A 24,968-nucleotide genomic window follows, 5' to 3' on the forward strand; every position below is an offset into this window, starting at 1 on the left:
CCTAGCAAAAACCTTATGAATGTGACATTGTGGTGCAACTTTCTGAATCACAATAACTGAATTAATTCCCGACCGCCCCTCGCCATTTTGCAATATGTGGGTGGGGCACGCAATGTAAAAAAATATCTGGATTTTTCCACATTTACAATTTTGGGCCGGATAAATTAAGGCCAGCTAGAGCATGAAGATATCGATCATTAGCAAACAGTGGGATGGAGGCCCTGGTACTGTACTTGTCATAAAAAGTCTAAAGAGACAATTCTAAGTTGCCTTAAAATCACTACCGGGATTCATCTTTGCTGTCATGGATTATTATTTCAATACTTTTTCATTTTTTTTTCTTGGTGCCAAATTTTTCCCTGACCTCCAAATCATTTCCCTGACTTTCCATGACCACTATGAGCTTCCCTGACTTTTCCCTGACTTTCCAGAAAGTGGACACCCTGCCTACTAATTTTACACTGATAATAAGCTTAGGGAGTGTAGAAAAAATGTGCCGTATCAAGTACTGAGAGCTAATTTATTCCCAAACTAATAATAAAAAATACATTGCATGGACATATAAATGTTTTGGGGTAGAATGTGTTATTTTTGTAATTATATACAATATTGGTATTAATTACTATGAACTTAACGTCTAACATTTATATGCGAAATGTACTCAATTACTCATAACATTATTAAAGTAGAAACTTAATTAATACCAAATTATCACAAACATAATTCGTAAGGCATTTGCATCCATATTGAACTAGCTCAACCTAGTACATCTAGTATCAGTAGTCAGTTTTTCTTAGCACTTTTTTAAGATCACTCAATTTCATGTAATAAATGTTTAAATAAACGGTTGAGCTTCTATTAAAAAAAGGAATTTCTGGCCAATTGTAATGCACCTTACAAGCGATAAAATTAAAAAAAGTATCTGAACAAAACAAAAAACAAATTCAATGTAAAGCTAGCAAAAATAACATTGTTAAACGCAAAAACAACAAATAAAGTCTACCGGAGACTCATAGTCACGACCTCATGACAATCTTATTCTTCATAGTTTTATCGCCTGTTATAGAAATTCTTTAGTTCATGTAGCATCTGTCAGGTGTTGAGACATCTACTAATAAGTGGTGCGGTCATACAAAACGGCAACAAAGTACGAAATTCTTTGCAGGCACAATATGACACCAAAGGCAAAAAGCTACTTGTACAGTTAATAACAAAGACTGACTGAAATAAATCCAAAATACTCAAAATATATTTTCTCCAGAATATTTATTTATCAAAACGACAAAATTGCATTGCCAATGAAAAATATATCTTTTGAAAGTTTGACCTACCTACCTATATTTACATGTCATGCTCAAATATAAGCAACAACTCAGATCAAATTAAAAATACATGTTCAAGAAAAAAGTGCGTTTTCTTTGATTGTACAATATGATGACCTGCTTTCACAATGTTAACTTAAACGGAATCAAATTCCTAATTAATTTATATATATGATTATAAATTATTACACAAATAACACTGGATATCAGTTTGGCAGTTCCTTTCACTGTATTATTATAGTGTGACCTTTCATCTTTCTAACGATAGACATTCATGCATGGTCGCGTCTATCCTGTCGTTGAATATTTTATAAAAGTAAAAAGTATCTGATTATCTCATTTTGTGGCGACTGGCGAGAGCATGCACAGAGCCGTAACGAGTGGCGGAAAACAGAGAAGGCCTTTGCCCAGCAGTGGGAAATATTATATGCTATTTTTAAAAAAAGTATCGGAACAAAACGGAAAATAAATTCAAAGCTACCATAGATAACATTGTAAAATGGAACTAAACTGAAGGATACTTTTCGAATGGCTTATTTATTCGTACGGAAAGGCATTGGAACTTGACAAAGAGATAATTAGAATGAAAAACGCTAGAAATCATGTTATTACCACTGGGAGACCAAGTCGCATATACGTTATACACAACTCGATATGGTGTCATTTAATACATTACGTGATGTCGAAAGTTAAAGGGTCGTATATAACGAAACACGTCGTACGAAACATGTGCGAACAGGGAATTTATTTTTCGCACTTTTATGGTAATGTAGTAATACAACTGAACATGCACAATTGCACACATTTGTAAACAGATACTGCTAAACCATATTGTGACTGAAACATATTACAACTGAATACAGTTTATAAAAAGGAAGTTTACGAATAATGCCTAGGAATGATATTTACCTTGCCTAAAATTAACATATGCTATGTAATAAATTTTTATCTCTTACATACAATTTATTTAGGTTTAAGAAACTTACGCATTTATAAAATCCTCCTAGTTACATGCCTATTATTTCTTGACTATTCATTGTTTGTGTGTCGTCATCATTATCACCATCGTCGCCTTCGAGAAGAGTCTGGATCATTTCTTCGCTCATTTCAGCGTCCTGAATTTTATCACCATTGTCTTGATTTTCATTTCTTATGTCGTCAGTATCTTGCTTCTTGTCCTCAGATTTCGTGGCAGGTGATTTAATTTCATTACTTTCATCTTTTTTCTCAGTATCTTCTTCTGTAGTGTCTTTGGACCCGTTAACGGGTTTATTCTCTGTCGTTTCCTCAGGCGCCGATTCACTTTTAACATTACTAATTTTAATTTCATTATTTCCATCACTAGTATCTTTATCTTCTTCTAGCTTATCATGGTCCGTTTCGTCGTCTTTTTTGTTGTCATTTTCAGTTTTCTTGTCTTCATCTATGGACATGTTATTGTTTTCGTGGGGTTTATCACCCTCCGCGTCGTCGGGAGAAGTCGCGTCTTTGGGTACTTTAGGCGAGCCTTCTTCTTTTTCACCCGACACATTATCTTCGGTCTGATCGACCGCGGCGCACTCGAGGGGGTCGACGTCGTCGGGTTTCGACGGCGGGTCATTCTTCTCACTGGACCTCTCGTCCATTTCCTCATTCGCCTTCAAGTAGTTCTCGTCCAGCATCTCGATGGACTTGTCCCCGCTGTCGTTGAGCTCGCTGTTGCTCATCGCCCCCGTGAGGTCGACCTCCTGGCGGTCGACGGAGCTGGTGTCGTTGGCGTTGGAGTCGACCGAGTTCTCGTCTATGAAGATGGGGTCGTCGTTGTCGTTGGGGTCGGGCAGGATCTCGACGTCGTCGTCGTCGTCGTCGCTGAGCGCGGCGCCTGCGCCGGCGCCGCCCGCCTTGCGCGCGAGGTACTGTTTGAGGCCGCGGTTGAGGTTGTCGCGGATCTCGTCGAAGCGCGTGCGCGACGTGTGCAGCAGCCGCTCCAGCGTGCGGTGCAGGCCGCGCATCTCGCCCACGGTGCGCGAGCGCAGGTGCACCGTGGTCGCGTCCCGCTTGAGCCGGTTGAGCCGCGACAGCGAGTACTCGAGCGCGTCGACGGCGTCGACGAGGTTGTAGCGGTACCACTCGACGGGCACCTCGAGGTCGCACTCGCGCGTGACGGTCTCGGTGCCGCGGTTGACGCGGGTGGCGACAGTGTTGCGGCGCGCGTTGTAGCTGCGCGCGGTGGCGCCGCGCACGGGCACGGAGGCGGGCTGGCGCACCGGCGCGGGAGCGGGCTTGGGCGGCACGGCGCTGAGCTTGGCGGAGTAGATGGCGCCCTTGGGCGCGCTCTTGGCGGCGGCCTCGGTGACGGCGACGATGGTGGCGGAGTAGCCGCCGGGCATGTTGGGGTTGGCGTTGATGGCGAAGATGCGGCCGTCGGGCAGGCGGTACATCTTGTTGGAGGAGAGCGTCTGCGGGTCGACGCGGAACTTGAGGCCGCCGGTCTGCGCGTTGACGGTGACGTCGTGCTCGGTCATCTGGATGATGTTGTCGGCGGACAGGTCGGGCAGCTGCAGGCCGGCGCGCGGCACGAGCGGCGGCGGCTTGCTGGCGGACGCCGCCGCGTTGTGGATGGGCGTCATGCACTGCACGTCGTCGTCGCCCGGGTCTTCTGTCACCTAGCGGAAAATAATCATTACATATACATAATTCGTCTGATGAAAACTAATACCGTTTGCCGAACATCAATAAATACTGCATATTCATCATTGCTTATTCACGTAAAAATTGACTTTAAGTTTGCATAACTTACCTCGCAAAGTGGTTCCAAAGGAAAATCAGGGGTGCACACTACATCGTCCTCCTGGCCGTTATTCATCGCCGCCGCTGCCGCCGCCGCCATGTCCAATCCCTTTAAAATGTAAATTACATGAAACCACTAGGTACTAAACGATACGTTTTGCAGGAAAACCCCGTATTCCGCGTTAACGGTCATGCATGAAAGTTGCCATATAAAAATCGTTACCACTACGGTATTCGATAAAATTTCGACAGTAAGTGAAACCACAGTAAGTGAAAGAACGCATTTTTTTCTAACCGCTTGATCCCGAGTTTTGGTATAGGACACAGAGGCCAAACTAGAATTTTTGAGCTTTGTCTGACTACATAACAAAGTTTTCTTTTGTTCTAAAGAATCCGATATTATACTCCAAGAAACTCTTACAAGCTAGACGCTTCAAAGGTAAGTGATTAATTATATTCTACAAGCTACAACAAGTATTACACATCTGAACGAATAGGCAAATAAAGTTTTCCGCAAAATACAATATAATATTCTTATAACTAAAAAAATAAATACATCCAAATGCTTACCTGAGTCAAATTCTCCAAAGATAAATTAATGTTATCATTAATGAAATTGTTGAATGAGGGGACACTGTTGTATCCATTGAACGGATTCATGACTGGCATCACTGTTGGCCTGTTGGCCCTGATGCGTATAGATGTGTTGTTCAACACCTTGCGATCTCCCGGGAATCGGACCGGACTTAATATATTTGGCGTTGACATCTGGAAACAAAAATATTAGTGAAAACTCACGCTTTATGAACAATAATCTGTACCTATATTATTAGCTATAATACGCGCTGTCTGGACGTGTCTTCGGCTGAGACAACATGGATGCTTTGCTTGGCCGAGCAATCTGCCTCAGCTATTGAATGTAATGGTTATAATGTAGAAATTATACTTCCTTGAAATTTTTTGTTAGTTGTAACCAAGAACGATTTCATACTGGACTGACTAAGCCCATACAAAAAAGCTTACCCCTGAAATGTATGGGCCTTTTCGACTTAACTATTGTCCCGGATTTTTTAGAACCTCTTTTTGACACATTTCCATTGAAATTTGTAGAGATGTGGCTAAGACGAATCGTTTGCAAAATCTAGCGATTATTTACGAATTGTTTGAATCGATTGTATGATGGGATGTAATTGAAAATATAATTGAAATTGTAAACTAGAAACGATTATTAAAACTAAACTTAACAAAGCACCGATTGCTAAGATCTTGTCACTGAAATAAGCCGCGAAATTAAAATTTTCTTTGGTACGATAAACGATTTGTTCGTTAGTATTAGTAATAAACCTGTTTTCATCTTATTTAATTTTATTGTAATTTTTACTTCTTTAAAGTATCGTATATTATAATAAAATAATCGAAATGTCATTTGAATCGAAGTGATAGACTCTGCTACAGCACTAGTTTAAAAATAAAAATGAACGATAAATGACATGATAAGTAAATGCTGTGTGATAAATTAATATCGTAAAATACTCACCAACGAAGATCCCCAAAAATATAACATGTGTTAGATTATGTTTAAAGTAAGCGAAATGTTGTCTTCGGTTACCGCGATAGTTACTCATGAAATAAAACTATGGAAACGGATTAAATCGCGTATAATGAATTTAAAATACATCCCGACGTTTTTAAGTACTTGATTTTTTAAAATATTATTATAGGATTTTATATAAAATTTCATTAGGTGGCGCGAGTTTACGTTTTGTGGACGATGTCATGTGTCAAAAAGAGGTTCTTACAAATCCGGGACAATAGATGGCACTATTCGCAGCCTGGAAGTGGCCAAAATCATATTTTCCCCAAATATTTTTGCATGTTTTTATTTTTTATAAGTACAAGTGACTATTTTTTTTTATTTTTAAATCATGATATCACGTCAATACACATTTTGAAAACAAAAAATGTAGGCATCATCAATGTAGTTATGATAGTATTGATAGTATTTAAATAGGTCGCGCTAAAAAATCGAGGTACGACTCTTGGTATGAAGTATGTAAATCCTATGTAAATAAAATCCTTGGTTGTAAACATGTAAAAAAAATACATTGTTAGTGTATATCAGGGTGTCCACTACTAAACCCTAAAAAAAAATCCCTGACTTACCATGACCATTTATTATTATTATTCAATTATAGGCGAGCAGCTATTCAGCTGATGAGCCTATGTCACACAGTGTCTCATGATTTATAGTTAGCAAAGTCATGTCACTATCTTATTATTTAAAAGCCACTTGTCTAGTCTGTTTTTAAACACATTCACTGAGGGAGCAGTAACAACACTATCCGGTAAACTGTTCCAAGCCGCTACAACACGATTGGATAGAGAATGATATGCAGCTTTAGTAGTAGTAGGAGTGCGAATTTAAGAAAATTTCCCTGACCAAATTTTCATTCTATGATGACGTTTTTACCACTTTTGCTTGGGATCGCAAAAAAATGTATTTTTTTACGACTTGAAAAAAAAAAACAGAAAAAAAGCAGTTTTCTTTCTGGAATACGTTTGTTTTCTAAAGTACGAAATATCAAAATTTCTTCCCTGTTGCCAGCGGCGGGATGCTCATTTAGGTGTTTTGCTAGTTACGTCTTTAGGTTTCCAAGTGCTTTGAAGTTCTCTCATCGTCACGCTTATTATCCTTCTATGCTCCTTTCACTCATACAAAATTGCGCCTCTATGTGACGTTTTGCAGCATTGGCTTTATGAGGAACACCGCTTTGGATTGTCGGATAGATACTTAGAATTTGGACAGCGACGTAACTTTGTCAACGTCGTTCGTTCGGCTTCGCAACGTGGTTCGTCAAGGGCTGGAATCCCCCTTTCACGTCGCCCTAGCAAAAGCACCTACCTTATGAATGTTGTACATGGTGACATTGTGATGCAGCTTTCAAGTTAATTTGAATCATAGTAACTGAATTTTTCCCGACCCCCTTCGCCATTTTGGAATATGTGAGTGGGGCACACAATGTAAAAAAAAGATCTGGATTTATCCGCATGTACGATTTTGGGCCGGATAAATTAAGGTCAGCTAGCTAGAGCATGAAGATATCCCTCCAGGCCCGGTACTATATTTGTCAAAGAAAGTCTAAAGAGACGATTCTAAGTTGCCTTAAAATCACTACCAGGAATCCATCTTTGCTGTCATGGATGTGACCAACCCAAGAAATCATATTATTTTTTCAATATTTTTTTTTCTTGGTGCCAAGTTTTTCCCTGACCTCCAAATCATTTCCCTGACTTTCCATGACCACTATGAGCTTCCCTGACTTTCCAGAAAGTGGACACCTTGTATATAAAGGTTACATTAAAAATAATACATACCCTAATTTTTTTCGACATTGGTGAATAACTGGTGTAAGGTTTAGCACCGGCTACAGCTATCGGATTTTTAAGGAATACGGATTTTGGCTTGGGACTTAGTGACCTTTTTGCCGCTTTCTTCTCAGTCTTTTCATCCGCGTTGATTGATGCGAACTTCTTCACCTGGAGGAAATGAAAAAGATGTGTAACATGTAACTAAAAGCAAAGACATAATTATATAACTCCATATAGACAGATAAAGTCTAAGAAAATAACGTACCTCAGTACCCCATACAGGAAAAGGTAGGGTGGCCTAGATGGCATTACACCTTTGGGGTACGCTCCGCTAGATGGCGCTAATATTAATATCTGACATTTTAAAACATATCAAGCTAAGAATATGGGCCAAATTGTCAAAACTTAGGGTCAAAAGTTTTAAGCCTGTGTCAAGAGATGGCAGTATATGCACTGTGATTACACATTTTAATTCGACAGCAATTCTCTACATACTCGACCCTCTTTGCTAAAAGTAAGCCATACACCCTATTAACGCTTAAGTCCTTTTTATCGCAATTTACGTATTAAATAAAAAAAAATCCAAAATATTACCTAATTATAAAATCATTTTTCATAAGACCATTATGTTAATGTTTAAATTGAAGAATAAAGAATTTCATTTCATTCACTTACAGGCCCCAATTTCATATAGGTGACAGGTGCGACAATTGTCACAAAATATTACATATGTAGAATTATTGATTTCACCACGCTGACAGGTGCGACAATTGTAGAATACAATTGTCACGACTAACCATAGGGATAAATGTATCAAATTTTTAATAGTAGTTGACTCAAATAGCAATAAGTAAATTTATTTAATGGATATTTTCATGTTTATTGGCTGACTATAAATATAAATGCCTTTGTTAACTTCGATAAAACTTATTTAAAACTATTCATTACCTAAATCCTCTCCCACCATTATATAATTTTCTTCGGTAAAATTATTTATGTGTATCAAGTAGGCATTGGTTGTGTTAGTATTTTGTTTCAAAAACAATATTGCAGTATGGATATAATAAGAAAGATGACTATCTTAAAATTGATTTCCGACCGCAAATTCGTGTTATTTGATAACAAATTAACATCCGCAATGAAAGTTAATACTTAAATATAAAGGCTCAACGTTTGATTGAAACGGGTGTATGGCAAAGAAATACAAATATCTAAGATATATACCTAACTTGGCACTATACTAAGTATTTAAAAAAGTTTGAATTATTAATTATTAAGATATATAAAATTTATTTCTTATAAACGTGAATAAAAGACGAAAAAGTAAAAACATTGACCATTACTGCAATAAAAATATACAAATAACAAATAAAACAAATTAAAGCTATTCTAAACTAATTTAGTTAAAATGCTTAACTAAACTAAAAATATTTGACTATAAAACTCCCGTGAGACTCATACATATTTAAAAATATTTTAAGCGGGTTACTCACGTATGCGTCGCGCTCTCGACATGTAAAGGCGGGGTGTCGCTACTCTTGAGAAAGGTTCTCGAAATTGAACCGAAACATGTCGAACGCTATATCGACTTAATACGTGAGTAACCCGCTTAAAATATTTTTAAATAAAAATATTTGAATTTGGAATTCGGTGTACCTAAATACGAAGGTAACTCGTTCATTTAAAAACGCTCAATTTGAGGGTATTTGTATAAAATAATATTAATGATAGCTATTTAGGTACATAGTATGTAGTATTTTTTATGATACATAAGTTTAAAAACACAATTTAGTATAATAATACATTTAACGTAGAGAAATCTTAAAAATATACCTAAGTAGGTACTAATAATGTTACGAAGGGGCCAATAGCGTTTACTAACAGCAACACTCTTAACTAATAATCGGTAGGCTTTATGCCCTTGTAATAAGGTACTAACATTGCTGCCGATGGTACAATGATAAAAATAAATTGAGATATCCGTGGTTTGCTACAAATTTAATTTCATATTTACGTAGCATTATTGAAACTTATATCGACGGCGAAGTAACAGGAACTCCTAACGAAGTACGAAAACCTAAGTAGGAATTACTGTCACTATCACTAATAGTGTCACTATACTACTCGCAAGGGCAGCCATTTTGAACAACGCGTATGTCAACCACAAATTACTACAATTGTCACACAATTCGACACATCTTAATCCTCCTGTCGAGATTCACCGACAATTCTACAAATATGTCGCCTAGAAATAATAATTATTGTTTCACAACATAATTGTAATACATACAATTGTAGCAAAATGCCTGTCATGTTTGTAAGCAATTCTATAGAAAATATTTTATAAAATTGTAATTTGTCACCTGTCATCGACAATTGTCGCTCGACATATGTCACTGACAATTGTAGCCTTTTTGAAACAGGGGCCAGATGTGTAAGATGCAGAAAGATTTCATAAAATTCATTATTAAGCTTGACAATGAAGAGGAAATTTTCCTTTTGTTCTTATTTAAATGTAAGAAGTTGTGGAAATTTTAACAAGTGAATATGTGGCAAAATCGACGTGTCTGTCTGTGGCATCGTAGCTCCCGAACGGATGAACCGATTTCGATTTAGTTTTTTTTTGTTTGAAAGCTAAGTTAGTCGGGAGTGTTCTTAGCCATGTTTCATGAAAATAGGTCCACTATGTCAAAATTTTAATACTTTACCTGTATAGTGGGGGGTATTTTGGATATAACTGCAGCTGTTGTTTTTGCATTATTCTCAGCTTTGTTCTTCTCTTCCTTTTTTTTGCTATCAAGCTTCTCTCTTCTCTTCTTATTCTTACAGCATTCTGATAGATCTCTAGTACAGCTGGTGTTGTATTTGTCTTTCAATATTGGATCTTGAGTAGCCATAGTTATCCTGCAATGAGGTTTAATATAAATAAAACTTTGGCAAGTTTAGGGTTCAACACTTTTAAAGGTTCAAATGGAACTCTTATAGGATTACTTTGCTGTCTTTCAAGTCAAGACTCTTCATATTCAAAACTTGTGCTAATGTGTACAACATATATTATATGAAAATAGCACTGTCATGCTTGGCACACCTGCATGGCTTGCATATAATATGTGAGTGTGCACGAGAAAACAACCCACTTTGTATCGACAAAGTAGTAAGTTTGCCACTACTGCAACTGCACATAAACTAACAAAGCCGCTTTGTCAGTTTATTCATATAATAAAGCTACAAGTAAATCTCGCCTTTATGGTAACCAACAAAGTGGGACATCTTACTAAACACACTCACATATAATCTAAGATTGGCAAACTTTTGTGTCCCAAAACAGCATAGTTAAAATACAGAAATAAATTTCGTTACATTTTAGATTAATCAAAATGTTTAGAGATTTTTTTTTTATTAATGGTGCATGAATAGGGTTGCAAAAAAACGGTTTTTTTTCTGGCTTGAAAAAAAAACATGAAAAAAAAATTTTTTTTCTGGAGTATGTTTTTTTTCTAAAGTACGAAATCTCAAAATTTGCAAAGTAGTTAATACTTTTATACGGTTTTTTAGACTTAATGTTAACTATTAAACGAATTTAATCAAATAACTTTAATTTCTGGTCTTATAAAAGTAATATTTACGAAATCTGTAGTTGGTAGTTATCACTATTTACTGTTGGCAACACCACCGCCTCTCCACGCTACACGCAGCATCGGGGATTCCCCAATAAACGTTTGTATACTGAATGTTAATTGAATTAAAATGTACGTTGTTGACGTTATTGTTATTGAAACACGTTACAATTCACGAAAAACCGTTATTGTCGTATTATTTGTTCATCTGAAAAAAAACCATATTTAGAAAAAAAACCATGGTGCTCGGTTTTTTTTCATAATTCTGAAAAAAAAACATTTGCTTTTTTTTCTATTTACAACCCTATGCATGAACATTTTGTTATGTTACAATGATATTATTTCTCTTATGTACCATGTTTTTTTAGTTCAGTAAATTCAAGATCTTAGGCTAATGAAAAGAACAATGTATATATATATACCTGTTCTTTAAATCACAGTAACGCAGCAGAGCCCAGCACGACGCACGAAGGTCCCACAGGGGTCTGTTGCTACACTTGAAACACTTCCAGTCATCAGTATTTTCAATTTCCTTAATTTTAGATGTACCCAAATTGCGTTTAATGCATTTCTGAAAAAAAAGGCATGAAATATGCAATTTAAAAAACACACCATGAAAATACTAACTGGAACTAAAATACTAAATTTTGTTCCCTAAGTTAGTTAAAAAAATATATACATGTTGATAATATTTACGAAAAAGAAAGAAGTTTTTTTGTTTTTGGTACTGTTTTTTTTAATGTATGTATGTGATTTAGGTTCCAACACTTTTGAGCATTGACTCTGTCGAGACCTGGTCTGTTCTGGACTCTCTGAAGCGATGCCAAGTTGACTATCGATACATCGAGGTGCTTTAAGCCTGTATGACGCCGTAACTATGTCCGTCCAAGTACAGAACAGTCAAACAGGATCGATTCCATTACATCGAGGAAGGCAAGGGGATGATATATCCCCGAAACTGTTTACGAATGTATTGGAAGACATCTTTAAGACTTTAAACTGGAACAGACAGGGCATAAATATAAATGGTGTATACATCTCGCACTTGAGGTTTGCAGATGATATTGTGATCATGGCAGAGTCGCTGCAGGAAGTCGAAGAAATGCTGCACAGCCTAAATGTAGCCTCCCAACGAATTGGTCTCCAGATGAACCTGGACAAGACGAAGGTCATGTTTAATGATCTCGTCATTCGGAAGCCAGTAACCATCGACGGCACGCCTCTCGAAGTTGTCAAGGAATATGTATACCTTGGGCAGTTAATGCAGTTGGGTAGATACAACTTCGAAAAGGAAGCCGATAGGAGGGTCCAGTTAGGTTGGGCAGCGTTTCGGAAGTTATACCACATATTTTCGTCAGATATACCACAGAGCCTAAAGACGAAAGTTTTCGACCAGTGCGTCCTTCCTGTTATGACGTACGGATGCGAGACGTGGACTCTGACTGTGGGGCTAATCCACAAGCTTAATGTGCTATGGAAAGAGCTATGCTTGGAGTCTCTCTGAGGGACAAAATTCGGAATGAAGTGATCCTCCAGAGAACCAAGGTGACCGACATAGCTCTGAAAGTTAGTAGGTTGAAGTGGCAATGGGCTGGCCACATATGTCGCAGAACCGATAACCGCTGGAGCAAGCATGTTCTGGAGTAGAGACCACGTCTTGGTAAACGTAGTGTGGGACACCCTCTGGCTAGATGGCGGGATGATTTGCATAGGGGGGCCGGTGGAAACTGGATGCATAAAGCAGCAGACCGGGCTCTGTGGCGTACCTTGGGGGAGGCCTATGTCCAGCAGTGGACTGCAGCGGGCTGATGATGATGATGACTTTTGAGCAGAGTATATAATGTAAAAACCATAGAGGAAAATGTATGTTTGTATGAAAAGCTGATTTTGCCCAGGTCCTCCACTTTCATTTTAAGAACTAATATTACACTAATTGATCTATCTTTTTAAAAACTGAGTTACATAACAAACTTGTGCACTGTCACACCGAAATTAAAATAGAAACTTACCGCACAAAACACATGAGGGCAATCTGAACAGCAATATACTTGACCTCCCTGCCCACACCAACGGCAATACAACTCCGAGCCGTCATCTCCTTTCTCAAATTCTCCACTGTTGTAGAATGCAAAGCATGTGTTACACACTAAAGTACGGAGCATAGGGTGCATCCGCATCCTGCCTTCATTGCTAGCTGAGCACCCAAGGTGACGATCACAAGATGTGCAGTGCATCCTATGATTTGTAACTGTATTCAAATCTGCAATATCAATTATAGTTAAATAAATATGATATATTGTACTATTATTTAAACATGTTGAAATCTTATTAGTTTCCTTACACTATAAAATGAAAACAATGTGTTTTGAAGTTGAAGTTTTGGTTTACAGAAATCAAAACATTAATACCTAGTAAACATAGTTATGGCGTAAACTATAGATTATATAGAACAACATGACATGCTTATGAATATAATAAAATTACCTTGAAATTTATTTGTATAAAATTTTCTTTCTTCCTCAGGAATATCTTCATCAAAATCAACATCTTTTGGCTCTGAAAAGGTGGTCGAGACACATTACCATTAATATAAAATCAGCAAATAAATAAAAAAATAATGTATTATTTATGATCAATTACCAGGGAAAGGCGGGAATTTAACATCATCCTCTTGAGCCGGCATTTGGGAGTCAGGAGAATTTGACTCGTTTCTTGAAGTCTCACTCATGATTATGATTTGTTATTGTTTGTATAGTTACACTAAATGATACATTGACAAGAACGTATAAAAGGACATGCAGCTATACATAAACTAGGAAAATCTGTTCAAAATAGGTAGTCAGTTTTCAATTATTACACTGACGCGAAATTCATGAGAAGTTCCGCCATTTTGGCATTTTTGTGAATTGAATTGAGTGAATGAATGAGAACGAGATCGAGATTTGAAAGTTTTTGACCATAGACAAAACCCCACAGATTCGTAAAGATATAGATAGTAAAATCTATTCCATTCACTCTACTCTACGTTCACTCAGTTTTTTTTAAATTATATTTCATTCCATACTACAAATCTCATTCACTCGCTAATGAATGAGTTGAATGACGCATTTTTCTGAGCTAGACGAGACGAGACGAGCTAGCGGAGCTAGTATTAGGCTTGTGCCGTTTCGTTCGTTGATCGGAGCGCTCCGATCTCGTTCAATCGCTCCCACGAACTAGTTCGCTCTTTTAGGTCTTTTGCTCATTTAGTTCAGACAGACCAGTGACCACTGCGGTCGGAAAGATCAGAATGAATGGGACCAAATAGTGTCAAAATGATATGAATAGTCAACAGATAGTAACATTCCGGGCCGAAAGGTTGTAAGTAACCGAAGTTTAATATGAAAACTTGACTTTTTTGTTGCTCTGCTAAGTAGCTCTCGCTCTCGGTCGGCGCAGTCACACACTCGTTCTTGATACAAACCGCTCGCGTTCGCCGATCCTATATACTGAACTAAATGAGCAAAGACCGATTCTCAGAACACGGAAAGATTCAGTTCATTTCGGTCATTGATGGGATTTTATTCCTAACAGTTCATAGTTCGTGAACGACACAAGCCTAGCTAGTATGCCGAATCAACCGGATTGGCTAGGCATGCGGCATGTATGCGGCGCTTTTGTTCTTGTGTGTTTAGCAAAATTCAATGAATAACAGCTGCAGCATCTTTATGCGGCAGTTTGTTAGCTCTTTGTGGCGGTGATATGTGTTAGGAAATTAAAATATTGCATTTAATAATAATTATTATCATTATGTTTTATATCGTGATAAGTTTTAGCAAGCAAAAATTTAATATTTACGTAAATAAGTGATGAACGAAAGAAGATTCAAATTGTGTATTACTGTGATAAAAAATATTAAATTACGTTTTAAAACATTGTAGCTAGATAGAAAAACATAATGACTATTACATATACTGGTGAAGTTGCAACTTGTCGTGGATTTGGGACCTTTTTGAAACTTTTATATAGGTAAGTTTAATTTTTTTACACGTAGTATTTTAATTTATATGTGGTAGGTATGGCATAAAAAAGAAAACAAAAGAAAATATTGAAAGTTTATCTGTAATCTGTAAATAATAACTTGCAAACTGCAAAGTTTATAGGATGCACAATAAAATTTACCTACTCCACACTGATTTTAGGGGACGTCCGTTAACTACGTGAGGGCAGTTTGTAAGATATTTTTAACCTGCCGCCCCTAATTTCACGTAAGAATTATAAAAAATTTGTTAATTTTTTTGTAATAGATTTATTAAAATAAAACACAAGTTGCTCTTTATTAAGGCACCTAAAACGGATTTTATAAAAGCCGTTGCTCTTTTAATTTTAAGTTTAATTATTATTTCTTGAGGAACTTATCCTAATATCGAATAAAATTACGCAAATAGGCTAAAAATATGAACAATGGCAATATCATACATATTTGAGAGAATCTATCCATTACTTTTCATTTTATTTATGAAACGTGTAAAAATGGAAATATTCACAACGCTCAAGATTCCATATTTTGACACTCGCTACGCTCGCGGTTCAATTTTGGAATCTTTCGCTTGCTCGGGTCAATATTGGCACGAATGGTACGCGCTGCTAAACAATGGCTTTGGTCCCTCTAATACCTACCTATTATTAGTTTACCACAAAAAAAAAATTAGTCACTCAAATCCCTGCCATAACAGTTACGTCTGCATAGTACCTATCCACGTAAGGTAACCCGAGTACTTAAAATTGTTTAGTGGAAAACAAATGACTCTTATAAGGAAAACTTACATTACAATGCTTGCTTTGTGTCATCGGATACTCCTTCAGTATGTACTTCAATTTACTCTCGGCGCTGAAGGTAAAGGCGTTTGAATACTGTAGTTGTTAAACTCGTTTTACACTAGGGCAGTGGTATGATATATGGCCTAGGTAGCCGATACACTATTTTCACGGACTGCCTTTCGGATTGGGTGTTATGATAAGAGGAAGACTGGAGACGCAGGATATACGAGAAGACGCCGTCACCGTGAGGCAACCCTCCTCTTACATAACAATCTAAATCTATCATCATGATACTTATCTAGTACGAACATACAGCCTATCTAGAGTAGCTAGGCTTGGCTTAGTACTCCGAGACTAAGTTGCAAACTTGCAAGTGCGCCGCGTTTTGGGCGATGTGAACATTGGGAACTGGTGTGGTCTAAACCAGGGATGTAACGGAGTTCTGCTTCTGCTTCCGTTACTGCGGAACTTCCGTTTTGTTTTACACATCCGCTTCTGTTCCGGTTCTGTTATTTTTCAAACGGAAGTTATAACGGATGTCGGAACTTAGCGCGACGGTGGGACATGAGCGGCGTACATCAAAGACCAACAGGTCTATACCTATCATTCGCTCATCTCTCCGCTTGCCACGTGCTGCGATACTAAACATTAATCGCTTCATTCCATTGCGCGCCAATATTTGTCCTGTCCACCTAGTTAGTAGCGAGTGAACAACTATTCAGTGGTGCAGGGCTTATCTACGATCCCCTTAGAAGCTCCCCTTAGATTTGTTTATTAAATACAGTTTACTTCTTTTACAATCACTCCATTTAATTTAAAAATTTAATTGTGTGCTAACAATTACACATATAATTTTTACTGGTTAGTTTTGGATTGTATTATACTACCTACGAGTAAGTTTTCTTTTCGTTTCTAAAACCTTTTACGGCATAATAAAGGTTTAAAAGGATTCTTATGTGATTTTTAGTGATTACCTAAACAACAAACAATCTTAAAGTTCAAGGTGATTTAAATTTTTGGATTGTAATGAATGATATACTTAAGATAAAATATCAGGTTACTTTTCTTTTCATTTTTAAAACCTAAGTGGGCCTAAAGGCTGATTACAAACTGCTGATTACAGGCTGAACAGTAAACACCTAAAAGTTCTAGGTAATTTAATTAGTTTTGGTTTATGTTATACCTATGTGGTATTTTTTCATTTCGTTTTTAACATCTATAACTTCCGCTTCTGGTTCCGGTTCCGCTTCTGCTTCCGTTAAACTAAATTCAAAACGTCCGCTTCCGCTTCCGGTTCCGTTAAAACCACATCCGTTACATCCCTGGTCTAAACCTAAAGACATGTGTTCAAATCTCGTTCAAACGGTACAATTTTAATGCTTTGTTACGCAAGTAGGTAATCTAACGTTACGATGTAGGTATAAAAGGCATAGGTATTTTGGTAAGTATGAAAATAGGCGTTTTATCCAAGTATCTAAGTGTACCTATCACATTTTCTCCTGCTATACTGATTACTGATACTGACAAGAGTGACAAGGTCGGAGTATGGAAATGTAAACAAACCGTCGATAGAGACGAACGAGTAAGGCACAACGGTATTTTCCATCTACAAATCAAACATTTTTTTTATGATCCTTTCGGAATGTAATGTATCTAGGTACTTTTTCTTTCCACATCTGGCCATTTTTTATAGCCGGAATAGTCCGGTGCCCAACTGTACAAAATCCTTCCTGAAAATGCATGTAACTCTGGTGGGGATTACTAGAAACCTCAACTGCTTTGGTCGGCAAATTTTGCACAAATGGCATAAAACTTGTAGATGTTTATAGGTACAAACATTCATAAACAAAAACATCGAAAAAAGAATCAAAGTACGCTAGGAAACTCGTAGCTTGTCTGCGTCTTAGAAAACGCAAGAAGTTGGACGACCAAATACTGTTCCTATGTTCGACCGAATCTGTGGTACCTACCAAGTTTTTGTTCCATTAAATTAAATCCTAAACCTCGTTAGTCTTTATATCTAAGTCAAGTTGAGAAATGATTGTAAATTCCAAGTCGATCAATACTTTGCAAGATAATTTGTATTGCAGTATGAAAAACTAGGTACATAAATACAATTGTCTTAAACTTGTAAGGGTTCACTATACATACTAACTAGAATAGCGATGGTCATTTGCAATAGTTCGTTTGCGTTTAACGTCGTGTTTACTAAAAAAATAAGTTTTGTCAAAATTTCAGTCCAAAAAGTACGCTATATGATGTGTATCATATCATATATCATACATGTATACGTATTTGAGGATTGGAATGCATGACATTTACAAGAAAACAGTAACTACGTTTTATAGACCTTCCCTCAAACGTCCGAGAGTACAAAGAAATGAAAAAGTAACCAGTAGTTATGCTATTCTTAGTAACGAAGTATTCAGTAGTCACTTAGCTACCACGCCTTCCGATTCCTCAAAGCTTCCATTCCTGTCGAACGGCGCTAGCTTTCTGACGTGCGAGCATACGTGGATGGCTCACATGGCTCACATAATCGTTACCAGGTATGGGACATTTATTATTTAAAGTGCTGCACTTTCCGTACCCTACTTCAGAGGTTCATTGCACCGTTTCTAGGGTGATAATGTTTGTTTGATGTCCGATACGACAACAGCTTGCATTTTACCACTAACTGTGCGGTGTGGGAAATGCCCAATCATGCTTTGAAGGACTTAGCGTTCTCAAAACTGCAATTGAATCATACATTTACACACTAATTTAGGTAGGTGGTTCTGTAGGTTCGCAAAGCGATCGAGTTTCGTAATGATGTCATGTCAATATATTTTATAAATAATATAAGCTTTTTAAGCATATAAAAATGTCATATTCAGCAGCCAAATGTTATAAGCACGAGCTCCAAAAGTTCTGGAAATTTATCATAATGTATGCATGCAGTGCACTTTTGCAGTCTGTTGTAACAAATTATTTACAATATATATTGTATATTATATTGTATCTATTTTATGTGATCTAGTCATTGTGTACATTACACAAATCATAGCTGCAGCTGCTCTTACCCGGACAATTAATTTTTTTGTAATTCGCTGACTGCGTGTTTAATTGTTAGCATCACGCGTTTCTATCTCTGACTCACGCATCGCTTGTTAGCCGACTCGTCTCACCAATTCATATAAAATACTTCAATTTATATCATAAAATAAAATATTTATGTTAAATACCGCATCTAATTAACACTTACCTAATTATCCATTAGATCTGCAGATTAGATGCTTTCTACAACTTAATTTTTTGAGCAGATTTAGTTGATTTCATCATACATGAACAAGCCTATCGTTATCATTATTATCAGTTGCATACTCGTATCATACAGTGTTCACTACAACAAGGTAATAATTTTCTTGTCAGCCCACGAGACCATTGCATTTTGTGTTTAATTTACTTAGCAACATGATGACGTAATGCTATAACTTGGCTATAACTATAAGTGTTCTCCAATTTGATATCGGGCCTAAAGTCTCATCTCGGCAGCATTGATTTGACACAGTTCCTTTGGTGAGTGTATTCCTGAGATAACTTTCGGATCTTAGTTTAGAATATCAAGCGTGCTAAATTGCCTTCACAGACTAATTGTGCATATATGTCGTAAATGTTGATATACTAGATATACATAGAGTGTTACACAAGTAGTGTATAATCATGAATACACGCCGATGTTGATAATGAAGGACTCGTACGTAGGTACTCGATCGCGTGCGACACGGTAGCACTAGCGGCGTGTCTTCCTCGCGGCCTGGCAGCGGCGCCGCGTCGGTGTCGATGCAAGGTCAGTACTTTGATATGCCGGAACTGATGTCATATGCAGCGCATAGGTTCGAGTAACATATAAAATGGCGTGGACTGTTAAAATCTGATTGACTGCGATTATTGTACTAAGACTGTTTTAGTGCATCCTCCTACATACTACGTACATCTAGGTTACTAGGAAAGTACGTCTATTCATACTAAGTATGTAATATAATAAGGAAAATATGCCACCAAGGACTCTAGGTGTCCTTGGTGGCATATTTCCTTGTCCTTATTATATTACATTCCAACTATTCCAAGTTTACTTGTAGATAGTTTAGTTACCTAATATCATAATTATAGTCGATTATGAAGAAGCGCCATTTTTGTTGTTCGTGTGTTGAAACACACCTTTTTCTCATAGAGAATTATCAACTAAGGTATTAAACATTTTGAACAAAATGCATTCTTATCATCATTCTCTTGCCCTTATCCCAGTCACTTGGGGTCGGCGCAGCATGTCTTTCTCTTCCATACATCTCTGTCACACGTCATCTCGTCATCATGTAACTTGTCTGTCTGTCTGTCTGTCTGTCTGTCTGTCTGTCTGTCTGTCTGTCCGTCTGTCTGTCTGTTTGTCTGTGTGTGTGTCTGTCTGTGGCATCGTAACTTTTTTGAGTTCTGAAAGCTGATTATCAGTGTCTCCACATGAAAATCGGTCCAGTTGCGGTCGGGGGTTTTTTCAAAATTTTAATTTTAGTTCCATATCATGTCTCACACAGTACACAGTCCATCCACCTCTAAAGTTATATTACTCAATCAGCAGCGTTTCAGCGGTTCAAATAATTTAGTATCATTTTTGGGGGGGTACGGAACTTCGGAAGGAACTACCTTGTTAGGTCATCGCTATTTTATGGTTATGACAACGACACATATCCGCTACAGCTACATACATTCATAGAATTGGAATATTTATTGCCACAGAGCAGTAAAAGTGGTTACGATTTTTATGATTATTACTTTGCCTATTAGCATTTTAAATAAAAGTTTAAGTATCCTTTGCTCTCATTGTGACGCATAAAGCTACATATTATAACTTTATAATCATGATATTTCCGTACCACCCGCCCCCGTGTAATAGTTATTTGTTATACAACAGTGCTAAGTTGTATTTAAACGCAGAGTGTGGAATTGAAAAACGAGCAAGCGAAAAGATTCTATAGTTGAACCACGAGCGAAGCTAGTGGTTCGAGAATAAAATCCTGAGCTTGCGAGTTTTTCAATACACGAGTAAAATACATTTGCACTCGTGTGTAACACAAAACTTTTCCCCTCACTATAGCGAGGAAAGTACAACGCAAAAAACGCGTTTATCACTGTTTCCTTGAGTTCCACAGGTGGTAAAACATCTTCATCACTAGATTAACCCACTTTTATCAATTTTAAAGCAGCAAGCAAAATTTGCCTCTATTCAAGGTCAAATTACGTTATCCACTAGTGGATAAAATGCGTTTTTACCCGCTGGTATTAAAGGACAAAACACGTGTTTCCGTGCTAGTGAGGGGAAAAAAATAAAACTTTCGAAGTTCGAACTAGTAGTAGTAGTATAATTTTGATAACGATTATTTAGGGGGGTTAACTTGATCCCCCTAAATTGTCTTACGTAATAAATGGGTAGTACCTTTTTGTTCAATCATTAATCATTATTGAAGTTACCTTATCAACTAATTATTATAAAAACTGTCAGTTTCACACCGTGTAATAATTATTATTACACGAAATCTTACGGGCATGATCAACATGCCGCAACGGCCGCCGTTTGCATACCTTGACTCCAGAAAACCCCGGCCCGGCTAACTGAGGGCATACATAGCGAATAGTCAAAGCCGTTTTGCAAACGGATTTATTACTGCCATAATACTCTGATGACTTAATCAAATGGCGTTGTTGTTGACGCCGCCTGAGATCGTTATATTTTAGGCTCCATAAATCAGCCTTCGCAACTTTCAGGCGATCTAGGAGCCCGAAACTTACAAACTAAACACTTATTTTATTTTCTTTTCTTACTTAGCGTTCTTATTTCCGCTATAGATAGAGCATCTTTAACAAGCAACAAATAAAGAAAATGATAATTTATATACTTCTTCCTGTGCTGTAATGTAACTCAGCAATTCCCGAAAAGTTTGTACATTTGGATCACGTCTCCGATTTTGATAAAAATTGGTAGGCTGATATATAGTCCATGATGCTGAGCAAGATCCACTAGGTTTCCTAAAATGTCCCAGGTAGTTTGTATGAAACATTCCTTTTTTGTTACCAGATTTCTATACATTTTCGGTAACAAAAAATAAAATAAATAAATAAATCAGCCTACCAATTTTTATCAAAGCGGAGACGTGATCCAAATGTACAAACTTTTCGGGAATTACTTAACTAAGCGTTAAGCGAAACGTTAGGGACTATCCACACACAGGCGACCCACGTCGTAAGACGCGGAACGGACGCCAGCGCCGCGCCGCCCGAGCTTTATTAAAAAAAAACGTCTCCTCAGTACATTTTTTATAGGAAAGACGTAAGACGCGCCTCAAGCGACGCGCCCCAAGCGACGCGACGCGTCGATTGAGGCGCGTCTTACGTTCTTGCGCGGCGTTGACGTCCGTTTCGCGTCTTACGACGTGCGTCGCCTGAGTGTGGGTTGCCGCTTAGGTCTGTGGCTGTAACTGAAGTGCGCCAATGTGTAAATTCTACTTGATTTTACTACATATCTAAAAGCTGTGAGTTACCATGAGTTCAAAATACGTTACTTGATATCGAGAACGTCACGAAAATTTTACGTAATTTTTGGTTCTAATCAGCAGTTGTTGGGTGACCCCCCCCCCCCCCATCTCGCGAGATCTCGCGGTATTGTTACTCATTAATTTCCGAAATTTTGTCTGGGTAGGCCTCGATCTCGGCGAGATTGCATTCCCTATGAATAAGTTGCTGGAACTTAATCTACACAAAACATAATAACTACAGCAGATTTATTTTAGCAGATAGCTAATTTAAACTAATTTGTTTCAGATGGAGAGGAAGCATTTACAAGTTGGTGTGGCTGGATCTCCTATGTTTTCTACTTTTTTACTACATTTTAAATTTGACTTATCGTTTGCTACTCGATGAACATTCAAAAAGGTAACAACAACAACTAACAATAGGCTACTTTCCTACTAGTCAAATCAGTGCCTTTTTAAGAACTGTCAAAACAATTTGCTAATATGGAATTACTATGAAATACTGTGTAGTGACGTCACGGTCAATTCATTTACTTTATATCTTTCTCTTTGACTTATTAAATAGAAATTATGTTTAAACATAACTATTGTCCATGTTTTTCTTCTAATTATGTGGTGCTTTATTTCGTGCACTGCATAAAATATTTTATTTCAAGTATAGGAAACTAGCCTATTGGATACCCATAATAGTTTACTTAAAATTGGTTGCTCTTTTACTTATCGTTGTAAATCACGCCTGTATTTCCAAATGGGTTAAGCAGAGAAAATTAATCTGATCAAGCTCCAGTGCCACAGATTTTTTTAAAATGTTAGGTTGCTATACGTCTCTCACTCCTACAGAACCCATAATACTTATGCCACATTCGACTTCTAAGATATTAGATAGGTACGGGAGAAAAGTGGTGAAATTACCACACGGGGAACATCTCATTCTTGTATCGTTTTTAACCCCCGACGCAAAAACGACGGGGTGTTATAAGTTTGACGTGCCTGTCTGTGTGTCTGTCTGTCTGTCTGTGTGTGTGTCTGTCTGTGGCATCGTAGCTCCCGAGCGGATGAACCGATTTAGATTTAGTTTATTTTTGTCTGAAAGCTGAGTTAGTCGGGAGTGTTCATAGCCATGTTTCATGAAAATCGGTCTACTATGTCGCGGTCAAGGGTTTTTTCAAAATTTTAATTTTTGACATTTCGCTTGGCGAATAGTGCAATTGGTAATCGAAGCTCTCCATCAAACAAAAGGGTGCGGTATGTTGGTCCACTGAACTGTAAAACGTCACATGCCGAGCCCAAATAGAACTTGAGTTTGTGCAAACACTGTTTTGCGTTTTACTACTTAGTCATTCGTCATTAAAATGACTTACCAGAATAAGGGGGTTTTTAAATACCTGTTGTCGCGGAATCGGCAATCGGGAAGCCAATAGAAGTAGTACTTACATTACGATACAAGTGCGGAAAAGAGGAAGTCCGAAACGAGTGCCGATAAAATAAAACACGACTGAAGGAGTGTTTTAAATCGACACGAGTTACGAATTTCCTTTTCGCACATCGTACGACGTTTTTTCAGTACATATGGCTCTCCGAAGTTTAGACCTGACAAGGAATGAACCACAATACAATACAATACAAATCCACTTTATTGCACAACCTCAGAAATGTACATAGGAACACACCACCACTCGCTAACCACCACCACCACTTCTCGCTAGAGTGCGTAAAAAAAGCACATCTGTACCAGGGGCGGCTCACTCCGCGATTCTATCGCTGCGCTACAAGTACATGCTGGCGGCCGCGAGTTCGCGGCCTAATCAGGGGTGGCGCGCGTTCTCGCGGAACGCACGTTCGCACTTTCTATTGTTACTTTACGTTGCGAATTTTTTTTAAGGTTCATATGCGTTGTCCTCGTGTGGAATGGCTCATAATGTTTACTTAAATAAATATCTTGAATAAAATAAATACCATAGGACATTTTTACACATATCTACTATTGATTAAGTCCCCCGGAAAGGTTCAATAAGGCTTGTGATGATGGAACTTAAACAAAAATATATAAATACTATATATACAATACAATACAATACAATACTCTTTATTGCACACCTTGATAAAATACAACAATACAAAACAAGGAACCTAGAAACCTAAGGTACCTAGAAAGTACCCAAGACCTGAATATAATAGTATAACATTTTATTGAGTATTAATTTGTTTTAATCCATAGGCAACCCTATCGCCGAACGCCGCGCACGTGCGGCTCATTTCTTTGTTAGAATTTTGTAGGCATTTAAAAAGGCGGCATGTCGCGAACATCAAAGTAGTGGGCCTTCTGTACTTGTACTATTATATATTCTGTGTCTGTACTGAAATACTACATTACGATACAGTGCGTACAAAAGGAAGTTCGAAACCAGTGGCGATATATTAAAACACGACCGAAGGGAGCGTTTTATATCGGCACGAGTTACGAATTTCCTTTTCGCACGTGTATCGTACGACGTTTTTCAGTACAAATGGCCATCTGTAGTTTCGAC

General features: G+C 37.6%; 2 protein-coding genes across 2 annotated transcripts in view; one reads left to right on the forward strand and one right to left on the reverse strand.

The window, feature by feature from the left end:
* Nucleotides 1–501: 501 nt before the first annotated feature.
* On the reverse strand, nucleotides 502–13,966 carry LOC125228792. The gene is made up of 9 exons (XM_048133470.1): nucleotides 13,718–13,966; nucleotides 13,562–13,633; nucleotides 13,087–13,337; nucleotides 11,500–11,648; nucleotides 10,169–10,364; nucleotides 7,467–7,628; nucleotides 4,662–4,859; nucleotides 4,102–4,200; nucleotides 502–3,967 (listed from the first exon to the last, which is right to left on the reverse strand). The coding sequence occupies exons 1-9, from the start codon at nucleotides 13,803–13,805 to the stop codon at nucleotides 2,330–2,332; spliced, it is 2,853 nt and encodes a 950-aa protein (XP_047989427.1). The 5' UTR covers nucleotides 13,806–13,966; the 3' UTR covers nucleotides 502–2,329.
* A 717-nt stretch (nucleotides 13,967–14,683) lies between these two features.
* Nucleotides 14,684–24,968, forward strand: part of LOC125228665 (bestrophin-1) — a 59,784-nt gene continuing 49,499 nt past the window's right edge. Inside the window, exons 1-2 of the mRNA XM_048133319.1 lie at nucleotides 14,684–15,085; nucleotides 22,730–22,840. Of these exons, the coding sequence (XP_047989276.1) occupies nucleotides 15,015–15,085; nucleotides 22,730–22,840 (182 nt within the window). The 5' untranslated portion in view covers nucleotides 14,684–15,014. The remainder of the gene's footprint in view (nucleotides 15,086–22,729; nucleotides 22,841–24,968) is intronic.

The sequence above is a fragment of the Leguminivora glycinivorella genome, chromosome 8, assembly GCF_023078275.1.
Source record: "Leguminivora glycinivorella isolate SPB_JAAS2020 chromosome 8, LegGlyc_1.1, whole genome shotgun sequence".
In the NCBI taxonomy this organism is placed as follows: Eukaryota; Metazoa; Arthropoda; class Insecta; order Lepidoptera; family Tortricidae; genus Leguminivora; species Leguminivora glycinivorella.